This window comes from Triticum aestivum, chromosome 6B (genome assembly GCF_018294505.1).
Source record: "Triticum aestivum cultivar Chinese Spring chromosome 6B, IWGSC CS RefSeq v2.1, whole genome shotgun sequence".
In the NCBI taxonomy this organism is placed as follows: Eukaryota; Viridiplantae; Streptophyta; class Magnoliopsida; order Poales; family Poaceae; genus Triticum; species Triticum aestivum.
The window spans coordinates 550,087,911-550,100,114 of record NC_057810.1 but is presented as its reverse complement, the minus strand read 5'-3'; the positions used below and the strand labels follow the sequence as shown (position 1 = coordinate 550,100,114).

Below are 12,204 nucleotides of genomic sequence, written 5' to 3'. Positions count from 1 at the left end.
CTCTGCTACCATCCCTGTCCCGCGCGGAAAACTTGCGGAAAACTTGTCCGTCCGACACATGAATGAATATCCAGAGGTATCCGTTCTCGCCGGTGCTATGCTGTTGCCAGAGGGCAAAAAGAACTCCGTATACACCACCAAGTTATTAACCATGTATTTTGATCATGTGGTTCGGAAGATGCATCCAACGAAAGGCACAGCGTCCCGTAGCCACATTCCACAGCACTGGTCCCAGTTGTCACGTCTGACTACAAGGCAATCGTATTTGGGACGACACATTGACCTACCGATCAGATTTTATTTTTCATTTTTTTTCATTTGAGAATCATGGATCAGAATCACGGATCAGATATACTCCATAATTAAGAACGATTGCAAATTGATTTCCTTCTTTCCAGGTCAACAAATCCATAATTACAGTGCATAACAATTTCCGAAAACAGGCACCCCAACATAAGCAAAACTCCATGACCAACAGTCTCACTAACAAGTACAGACTCTTTGCTTCAACTTCGATGATGGGAGCTCAAGAGCAGTAAAAATTGAATGAACATATTTTACAAAGACGCTGAATTCTCGCCTACGAAAATGACGCCTGAATCACTCTAATTTCGGGCTGCTTCTAACAAATCGTCAGTTAAGCATGATGTTGCCATGACTAAAATCAATGCTATGGTGTACCTAGTGTCACTGCTGTGAGAATCCTATATCACAAACACTACTTGCTGGCGGCATGCAGAATGAGACCCCACCCCTGCACTCAATTGGTTGCATCAAGAATGAGGATCCTGCCTCTGCATTCAAGCTCTAGGAAAAACAATGTTAATAGTTGCCAAGTGATCACCATTCTACGAGCTTCTGAAGATGCGCTACAAGCAATGGATCATTCCCTTTTATTTTTTCACCCTGCAAACTCAATAAACACGGCCTCGGCAATTCTGAGCTCCACAATGGCAGGGACAGCCATCACCGGATTGCAGCTTCCGTCGATAATCAAAGGACAATTCTTCTCCAACAGCAATCTGGAGAAAAACAGTAGCAACAATTAGCAAAAACAAAATAAGTATAGATTTTACTGCTGTTTATGTTGAACTAGTACAGCTAAAATATTCTTACATCTTGACTGGCAAACAATCCAACATGAGCAAGTTGGCAATCTTTGCTTTCCACCAGAACTAAGCGGGCACTAAGGTTAGGCGAACAACTGTCATGAAGAAACACACAAATGAGCATTGCTTCAGAATTAGTTTGCTCCAGTGGTATAGATGCTCCTAAAATACATATAAAATAGTCCAATTACCTATGATTAATAAAGCGGGAGACATTCCCATATCTTGTAGCATCAATCATGTATGGCGTAGTCCCTAAAGTCTTAACTCTTTCCCGATCAATATGCGAAGCGATATCAAGAAGGTAGCTGCACCCACTTTTTGACTCACTGGAATTCAGGTACTTTCTTGTCAGTTTTCTATAAGGAAAAAAAAAACGATTCCACAAGAACATAAAACATCGACAATTCCTAGAGTATAGGAAATGGCATGACATTGCTCTGCAATTGAGGTCGGATTTTTGCAGGATGAGAATTCATACGACGAAAATTGTACATGAAAATAACAATTGGATTCAAATTGGGTTGGATTCAGGATTGGAGAACAAGAGTAATCATAATCATCAAGTACCAGACAGTGGATATCAAACTAAACATGAAATTTTCGATGATGCCCATGTTCACTACTTCTGTACGTCTGATAACTACAGTAAGGCATGAGAAAGAATTAACAGACCTTTCTGTGTTTCTCATGGTCTCATCATCCTTCACAACCTCCCCGACATACTCGCACACAAAAGTACCCTGTGGAATAGGTTCTGTAGCTCGAACAGCCCAACCCTGAAGCATTCGAAAACATTACAGTATGACTTGTGAAGCATGTTTAATAATAACAGCAAAGGACTGAGCAGGGTTCAGTGAAACGAAAGCCAGGTTGCATGTATTTCACCTTATTGTCAGTTCTGAAGAGTTCCAATTTAACCAGCAGCCCTTGCTGCAAAACTTTATTTTTACAGGATGCATCACAGGTACATAGCGAATTGCACTCGTATATCGGATATCCTTCCTGCCAATTCGACAAAACATGCACACGCATCAAACTATATACAATATCAGGGATGAAAATAATACTAGAGGATGGAAATGTGACATTTTTTAAATAGAAGAACTCAGTGGAACAAGATTTACACGCAGACACACAGAGCAACTCTACATCGTTCAGGCCTCAAGCCATGGGTCAGGCACATCAAATTTGACATTTGCCGAAAGTTTCAAACGAATCAAATAAGTTAAGTCGCGAAAAAGCACATGGGACGATAATGATATGCTCTCATGGTTAAAAAATAGTCGCCATGGATGTAAGAAACAGTAAATGGTGGACCTGGAGGACAAAAGCAAGCCTTTGAGTCTTGACACAATTACAACCTTATGTGACACAGATGAGATTGCTTTGACATTTTAAAGCAGTATAGGTATGCAGAATGATCATTGTGGATGGTACACTGTACAAGAGTGCGTGAAAATATACACATGGACATGCTATCGGACACAAAGATAACAAACTACATTGCCTTTCTAGACTCGTAAAGATAACAAATTACATTGCCTGCTGATCACATATCATGATATCAACCACCCTATCAATGGCATGCTAAGTGCAGAATAATCACGATATTACGGACAGTTGTTTACTTGTTTAGTGCGCTTTTTTTCAACTCTTACATTACATCTATAATAAAATATGTGTCGATGTCAACAATTAGTACCTGCAAAATGGTTTTGCCATTTTCATCGTATGCAAATCTGCCATGCATTGGCATAGCATACATATCCACTAGGTTCTCATAAACACTGTCAAAGAGGTTCACATGATCACATTTCTCAGGAGAGCAATGGGCATGAGAACACGCACAGCCAACCATGTAACTCTGCAGGTACATAATTTATTAGAAAACTGATTAGATAAATATAAATAAACCAAATTTACATGGATGGGAAGGAAAACAAAGGAAGAAGACCAAGCCCCCTTTGTGGAATTTATATGCTTCCATTTAAAGATGACAACTGGTTCCAAAAGAGTACCTCTGAATCAACAAGAGATGAATCCATCAAACGAGTTGTGACGTAATGAAAACCTTGCCATGGCACAGAACTGCAATGCTGCAATAATTCTTCAGGTTTCATATGGAGAGATTCTTTTGCATCAACATCAATTGCACAGACAATTGGAACTTTCTCCCTGCCAAAGCTTACATCTTCACAAAGAACAACCCTCTCATTTTTAAGCTTCCACATGAAGTGCTCTGAATCAAGAACATAATGGTATTCTTCCATGCCCCACGTTCCATCATTTTCTGGAGGATTCATCACAGAAGCTACTGTGGGGAAATCAACATGGGTAAGCTGTAAAGGCGGCAGGGTATTTAAAGCATATCCAGATTTGCATCCCTTAGGACAAGTGAATTCCTCTTGATGCCAATTGATTGGGATGCCAATGTCACTACAAAGCTTTGCAGCTTTCACAAATATGTTTTCAGGCATTGTTCCATATTTCACTTCCAATGCTGCAAGAAGACTTGTCTTACAGCATACAGAACGGGCCACGGATAAAATATCAAGGTTACTTGGATGGGGTCTTGTCTTTTGAATCTTTGAAAATAAAGTTTGAGCCACATCTGAGCATTGGAAATCCACTAACTTACCAAGGTTAGCTGTTTCAGGTTCCGCAACTTGCGATGTTATCATAGATAGATCAGAGCTTGAAATATCAAAATGTTTCTCAACCCCTGAGCTACTCCTCTTCTTTAATGAACCTGATGGTCGTAGGTTTTTCTTGAATGCAGAATAGTAGTGTCGACCACGGTTAAGTTGATACTTCCCACGTCCTGGTGGAATGTGGCCAACCGTACCTTGGTCCATATGGGCAACTTGATTGTGGCGGCCAAGATCTGCCAGTAGATCGAATCTCAACCCACATAGTCTACAGGTCAACTTTTGTGAGCCATCATCCTTCCCAAGGTCATGGTTATCATAGAGGGCCTTGAAACTTGTCCCTTCTGTTCTTACAGATTGACCTTTAGGTCGTTGTGGGGCATCAAGAAGCCCGAACTCGTGGGCATGATCTGAAACAATATGTTGCCATAGCAGATCCATGTTCAAGAAGTTGCTGTCACATGACATGCATCGGAAGAGAATCGAATATTGGAGATATTGAGCACCATGTTTTTCTTGTACATGTTTTTCAAGAACTTTTCTGTTGGTAAATGGATCCATGCAAACAGCACAAGAATACCCTCTGAACAGCCATCGGGTCTCCTTTCGGTGAACTTCTGTCCAATGTAACGCGAGACACTGATCATCAGAGAACTCCTGGGCACATATTTTGCACTTTAAACCAGCTGAATGATTAGTTTTCTCTTCTTGCAACACTATCATAGATCCCTCTTGGTTATCAGGATTTATTTGCTGAGATCCATTTGTACCAAAGCCCCAAAGATTTGTGAGTTTTTCTCTTTCACTAGAGATCAACTTTAACAAAAATTCTCCAACATCAGTATCCTTGGACACTTCAGCTAGAATCTGAGGCATATAGTCATTACCAAGACCAGATTGTTGACGAGAGAAGTTGTTTCTCAAGAACCAATAAAGAAACTCACATGCCCGGTGTAAACATATTTTTTCTTGCCTTGATGCACAGCCCTTCAATAGATTGATAAAAACATCTTTAGATATGAGTCGACTCTTTCCGTTCCTGGCACGTTTAAGGAACTTTGGAAGGTGCTTCTCGCAGTAAAGAGTGTGTCGCTTAGCATAATCCTGGCATTCAACAATATTGTCATGAGAAAGAATTCCAATGCAAAGATCAGTATCTGAATTAGCTTTTGCCATGGAAGTTGACATGGGGTAGAACATATCAGGGTTCTCCAATCCACAAGCTTTATCACCTGAAATCTCTGCAGCCATGGTCGAGGTCAATTGCATTTGAAGAGGAACTTGGGAACTACTGGCCCTTTCTGCATCCACAATGCATATTGCACTTGAGTTGGAATTCTTTTCCATTCCTTTTGGAGACTCTTCCCTTTTATGGAGACCCCCAGATGAACTGAATAAATTATCAGAGCTTACAGTATCCAGGCTTGTCTGGGAACGGTGTTTTTTGCAGAAAATAGAACCATGCTGGGCTCGATGCTTGCATTGTCTACCCAAATTAGTCATACCACTACAGACTAAAGCATCACCACTAAGTCCCCTGTCCTCCCTAGAATAACGGTCATGCATGCTTTGATGCACACAGCAATAAATATCACCATCATTAGCCCACCTGCCGCACTGTCTTCCTTTTGTTTCTATGTATGCAGAACACTGCCGAGAATTCTTCAAGGAATCAAACTCATGTCTGGCATTCTGTAAAGCTGGGTTGATGCGGCCTGATTCTGCAATCTCATGGGGGGCAGAATTACTGAGGAAGGTGCCAGTGTTATTCTGATCCACTGATGCTAACACTTCCATATGTCCATCAGTGATAGGTCTACTAGGGAAGTTATTACCGTTCAGGCCCTCACTGAGAATGCTGCAGTTAGCATCATTCGCGTGAGAAAAATGTGGTTCTCCTCTGCGCACTTCAAGTTTGGGACGCTTTCTGCGAGCTTGTTGATCCATACCTGGATCATCATAGCTATTGCTTTGATCAAAGTTGCCCGTATTACCTACAGCATGTGATGAAAAGAACTGTTTCATGACTTCTTGTTTCCATGTTTTCCACTCTGGTACTAATTCAGGCTGCATTGGTGCATTCCACAACTCATCGACCTTGTCCCAAAGAACAGACTGCCTAAGTTCCTGCGTTAAAAGGAAAGAATTAACAAGGTTGGCCAAGTTTTAACAAGCCTAAGAAATAGTAGCATATGCCAAATCTAACAAAGGGAGTAATCGATATACGCCTAAATCTTAAATTTCTGATTTGCGATTTTTATTGGTAAAGCAACAACAGAGGCCTATATTTTTGCTGCAAAGAGACTTTAATAGTGTAACAGCAATGACATCATTGACAAACTTGATGCTGCACAGAGCTCAAGTTAAAGCATGAAATTTAACAGCCTTCTTTTCTTTTATTAGCATAGCCTATTCAGTAAGAGGTGATCTACTTCATTTTGGAAAGAGCAGGCATTTCTACATGTTAACACACAATCAACACAATACTTCCTCTGATTCAATGCAAACGAGTATATTTTATGTGATGTTTCCGCTCTCTACCCCTAATTTAATGCCCCGGAAGAAATGGTTGAAGCATGCCATTTAACAGGGGTATGCATGTCATTTCTCATTAACTGTTTCAGATTTAGTGTTTCCATACTGGGCTGGGATGATGAAAATTAGCTAATCCAAACAAATTACTGAGCTAGGCTGGGATGATGAAAATTAGCTAATCCAAACAAATTACTGGGCTGGGCTGGGATGGTGAAAATTAACTAATCCAAACAAATTACTGAGCTCTAGGGAATAACATGAAAACAAAGTAGTCATTAACAAGAGTAATGCCATGCATACCCCTGTTAAATTATGTACACGAGAGTACACTTCCTACTGGGTTTATCAATCTTAAATGTAATATATAAGATCAGATGGATATAGACATGAAACTGGAGTACAAGTACAAATTGGCTCAAAAAGCTCATGACATGTATTTCAAATACCATTTCATCCACTAAATCTAACAAGGCTAAATCTAACAAGGTAACAGTTGCCAAGGTATCTTCTGGTTGGCAAGAAATGATCATGGATACAATGGTTTACAATTTGCCAGGCTTGATTCCTGCCGTGGGATGGGGTAAAGACTAGAAGTGGTGAATCACGGCAAACTGGATGGCTAGGCGTCCAGTGGTGAGTCAGCTGTATTTGCGACTTGAAAATCTTCGATGTTCACACAAGTGAAGCCCAAACAGCTGACACATGGACACCACCATAAATATTGCAGCTGAATACACGGGAGGAAGTTTAACTATAACCCACAGAAGCAGCCTATATTGTGAGAGTAGAACTGGGCTAGCTAGACCATAGAAATGATTATTTACAATCTTTCCATCCAAATTTATGCAGCTTGCGCAAGGAACTCACGAGCTTATTGATAGTCAACTCTTAAATACAGAACACGCTCTCCAAAAAGTAACCGTAACTCAAGAACAAGGTTAACACCGTATACATACTGTTATCCGTACAATCATATTAAAATATTTATTTAAGTTCTACTGAAACGATAATGAACATAAGAAAACAAGTAAATTGAGGTTTTGTAAGCATGCAACCTGATCGCAAACTGAAAAAACTGCATGACAATATTTCATACAAACTTAATCACACTCCAAAAAATGTGACCTAAAGGCGAACGGATTCCACATTACCTCGGCAAGAATTTCAACAGTCTCAGCATCATGAGCAATATTACACTTCTGGCCCCACAAGTCAGAAGAATTTTGGAGCCAATGAGAGCTTGTGTAGTCTGGAAGAATCATCTGAAATCAAACAACTAAGGTGAACCAATGCTTCCTCGCAAAGAAAAGGTGAAATAATGCCAAGAAACGCCAGGAAGAGGCTACTTCAAGCATTTATATTATTTTTGCAGCATCAGCAGTGAATGTGGGGTGAAGCATAGATGGACATAATGAACAACATGCTGCTCAGCTGTGCTTTTAAAAAAAAATACAACACCGATAATGATGTATTGACCTCATGCAATAAAAAACTATGTTTATCTATCTTATTTCTATATGACCATAGCTGCAATGGACCTTGAGCAACTTCCCAGGTATAATATGTCTTTCGTTACAATTACTTTGAAGCATAGAAAGAAACCTTCAGGCTTTAGCAGTGTCCAAATCAACTGCTAATAATGCTGATTTAGCCTTTCGTATAAATATTGCAAAGTTATAGCCAAAAACTGATGCATAGAAGAGCTATTTTTCAAGACTTGACAGAGTTGTGGCAATTACACTAGAACCACGATAGGAACATTTTGGATCCTATCAAAGAGAGGAATAAGGCACACAACAATTAGTGTCACTTACCAGGAGAACACACTAAGTTATTTACCATATAAAATGCCTTGGGAAACAAAGTACCAAAATACTGTAGGTGATGCGTACACACATAAGGTGGTGAACGGATATACAAATATAACAATTACAGAGATCTTTCCATTGCACGATGAGTAAAAATGAGAAGGAAAATGCTTAGGTAATTGCCTCAAGAAAAAAAACATAGGAGAATATGACAAGAGTATGAAACTCGCTAGGTGAAAATTAGCACAAGGCACCGTGACATATGCATATGGAATAAGGTCCTTGGATTTACCTTTTTAAGTTTGACAAGCATCTTCCCAAGATCAGTGTAATCTCCACAGCATGATGCTTCCCGAGCAAATTCTTTCCAAGCTGTTGCCTTCCGAGCATTCTCAATTATGGCCTATTCAACATATAAACAGTATCAAGAGCAATGATACCACATGAATACAAATACTGCAAGGGAAGAGCATACCTCAGTGTGAAGTTCATCGCTAAAGTTTAGCATTGAGATAGCAAGCTTCTGCATGATGAATCGTCGAGGAACACTCAAATCCTTCACCATCTTTCGCCATTTGCGATGAGTTCCATTCACAAGTGGCACAGGATATTCATCAATTGGAAGGACTAGTAGCATGTCCACCCAAGAATAAGTCCTTGTTTGTGGAAAGAAAACAACAATATAGGTCTTCCTGTCAATAGTTGGTTTTGCCTTGAGAGTGGACAAAGGACAGTCCACCCTACAGCATCGAATTCCTGTTCGCCATTTTCCTCTCCACTGTTTTCAAATGAAGAAGAAAAATGATAGTTCAGGGTGGAGCCATTAGAGATGCAGGAAGCGGTTAACATGCAAAAAAATAGAAAGTACTCGACATAGCCACCAGGGAAATCAAAGAGCTTGGGTTCCGTGGTGTTCTGAATAGTCAGATAAAAATCACCTCATTTGCATTTTTTGCGATCAATATATAGTTTTGCTTCAATTCAGGAAACCCCATTGGTAACTTGAATGGTCCAGTCATAATAAACTAATGGATGGAGTAAACAGAACAAAATATTTACACTATGTTTAGAAACTTGAAGGCAAATTATCTATCACAGATCTTAGATAAGGCCACAAATAAAGACCTGTTTTCTGTATAGTGTATAGGGATCATACTAAAAAATTGTAAAAGGAAAAGAAATGTCTTTGTATAGTTTATACATTTATAGATGCATCTAGTACGAAATAGGAACATTTAAGTAGGAATCAAAGAACATACCACAATTCTTCAAGAAAATTTAGATGGGATAGATCTAGATGTATCTCTCATATAGATGGTCAGAGAATAGGGGTGTAAGTTGAAATAATTAGGAGGTGGAGTTCCGAAAAGCATGGTGAATTTGGCGCCTACTCCAAGACATCTAGCGTATACATTGAACAACCACGACTTTTCCAGGGCTAGTTTCTCATTGTATAAGTTCACAACTTGACATATAATTTCAATATCAAGAACTAATACAACGACGTTCACAGCCACAATCACCTAGTCCTAAATAGACATACCTTTACCCAAAGTGCCACGGCATGATCTTCTTCTTCGATACTTCTTGTATCCATCTCTTCGCCAACATCATTAGTATTGCCATTACAACTGTTGTTATGAACAAGCATATCCATGCCGTTTTTAGGTGAGACAGATGTCTCATTCTCTTCCTGAGAAAATATTTTACTTACTAACCCATCGCATGATCTTTCTGATAGACCTTGAAGTGGGCACGGCAACTCCTTTTGGGCATCATGAGATCCTGCCATATCGTTGCCGACTTCCTTGTTTACCAAGTCAGTCCCGACTCCCTTACTTGCAATGTCAGTCCCAAATTCCTTACTTTCTGCATCAACATTGATGTTATATGTGAGTTGTACTTCTGTCATTTTCTTGCCTTTGGAAGGAAGGACATCTCCATTTGACTGGCATGACCTAAGTCCAGTTACTATATTGGACGGTGAACACATCTCCTCCTGGGAATGATGTAAATCCTTCTTACTGATGCAGTGTTTGCTGCAGTTGGCATCCCCTGGGGAGCCATTATTTTCCAAGCTTGCATTCAATTGAAACCTTACATCATTGAAGTAAGCATCCTGGACGTTCTTTTCTTTATGTGGTACAAAAAAGTTCACCTCTGAGAAACCATCCAAGCTAACAGAAGACTTTTCAGAGGAACCATCTACTTTCTCATCTGTGCTCGAGCCAGAAGAATTGTTAACTTCAACAGGGTTACAACTTATTGCGGCATTCTGATGAACATCGGAGGCTTGCCACCCGTGGTCATTACGTGATAAGGTATGTTTCCTATCATAAGAAATAGATGACATTTTCTCCACGTCATTCTGTAATTGGCAATCCGCTTGCATAACAGGTGGATCCATCAGCATTTCTTTGATAAGTTCTGATCTGCCAATCCACTGTGAAATAAAGCAGGATAAGCAGTGCAGGAAAAATCCTCTACTGGCTTGAAGTCCATAAACACTTATGACTTATTCAACACCTAGAAACAAAAGTGCGGTTTAGGAATGTAGAAATTTCATATGAAAACAAATGTATGGCAGAACAAACAAAAATAAACTTACTGAACAGATAATGGAGCTCCATCTTAAACAGAATATGGTAATAAAATGATTAAAGTTCAGCTTTATGGTCATATGTAAAGTTACCACTTTATTGACTATATGCATAAAGACTTGCAGTTCCATTTGTTTCACCAAGCAAATTTCTTGCCAGTAAACACAAAGCGTTTGCACTCGTGTACTAAACAAATCTTGGTTTTGCAATCAGCTACTCCCTCCATCCCATAATATAAGAGCGTTTTTGACACTAACGCTCTTATATTATGGGACGGAGGGAGTACTTAACATTTTAAATAAGAAACGTAATAGGCTATTATGCAACAGTTTGCAGTACATACTACATACAACTTCTTAGCCACAGGAATTCAAGACTAGAGATATGACAATGATACTGAGACTGATACCAAGACACAGCAGATGTCCCTTTGGATAAAATACGCAAATACACCATGAAGCAAAAAAATTGAAATGCATGGGAGCAATCAAGTTAACATGAATCATATGAGTACAACGCACTCCCAAAAAAATTACTGAATATCGCTATGGCAGAAACACATGAGGACTGTAGCGTATTGTTTATACGTACATTAATGGCACAGAGGGATGGCATTGGCGTACTGGAATCGGTACCGTTAATTATTTGTACCATCAAAACCCTAACGACCCGCTTCAATGCCTATGAAAAACTCCCGTGGTAGGACGAACTCAGGCCACGAATTAATGCGCCCATAGGATCCACTCTGAAAGCATAAGGATCCTTCAGGAGACCCGCGACGGAGTTTAGATTTCTATTTCCTATATAGGCGCATGTATCTGGGCGCCCAACGATTCAAATCCCGGAATAAGAGGAATGGAGCCGATCTTTGAAACGGAGGGGATGCGAGAGCGAATTACCCTTCTCGACGAGGCACCGCGGTGGCATCGGCGGGTGTCGAAGACGGCGGCGCGGGAAGGAGCACCCGCAGATGTCTCGGCGGAGGCAGGAGGATGCGGCGGAGGCGGCGGAGGCGGCGGGAGGGCGTGCGTCGACGGGGCCGCGGCGGGCAGGAGACCAGGGCGGCGCCGACCGGGGGAGGGGGGGGGCGGGCTGGTGGGGGGTCGCCGCGAGAGGAGGAGGCGGTGGTGGCGACACAGGGTTTGCGACGTGAGGGGGAGAGATGCGGGAGGTGGGCGGCGTGCTCGCGATACCCACAGGTAAAAAAAGGGTAAACGAAATAAAATAACTCCCCCCACCCAATTTCTTACTTCCCCGGATTAACCGTTCGGGCTTCAGGCCGACTTGACAGAGTATTTAGGCGGACATGGTGTGCTGAGTTGGGTTACAAGCGGAATTTCTATGAGATTAGGCCCAGTTATTTTGTCCATTACGTTTCTCAAAAAAAAAAATCGTCCATACAGGGTCCAGGGGCATTTCCTATTTGGCGCCACAGGCGTAAATGGGCCGGCCCATCTAGGCGCCGGTTGACCTTTTTTTTAATTCTGTGAACTTTTTTTGA

The 12,204-nt window shown here is 40.8% G+C and overlaps 1 protein-coding gene across 2 annotated transcripts; it reads right to left on the bottom strand.

Moving 5' to 3' along the window:
- Positions 1 to 362: 362 nt before the first annotated feature.
- On the bottom strand, positions 363 to 11,805 carry LOC123137943 (histone-lysine N-methyltransferase SUVR5). Of its 2 annotated transcripts, XR_006468599.1 has the most exons (13): positions 11,603 to 11,805; positions 9,647 to 10,629; positions 8,579 to 8,881; positions 8,396 to 8,506; positions 7,447 to 7,557; positions 3,131 to 5,887; positions 2,815 to 2,976; positions 1,998 to 2,114; positions 1,785 to 1,888; positions 1,301 to 1,438; positions 1,117 to 1,204; positions 845 to 1,022; positions 363 to 754 (listed from the first exon to the last, which is right to left on the bottom strand). XR_006468599.1 is itself a non-coding variant. In XM_044557840.1 (12 exons), exons 2-12 carry the CDS (start codon positions 10,514 to 10,516, stop codon positions 915 to 917), a joined length of 4,869 nt encoding a protein of 1,622 aa, XP_044413775.1. In that variant the 5' UTR covers positions 10,517 to 10,629; positions 11,603 to 11,805; the 3' UTR covers positions 363 to 914. The 2 variants fall into 2 exon arrangements, 1 of the variants encoding a protein (XP_044413775.1); XM_044557840.1 differs by having other exon boundaries at positions 363 to 1,022.
- Between the last annotated feature and the right edge of the window lie 399 nt (positions 11,806 to 12,204).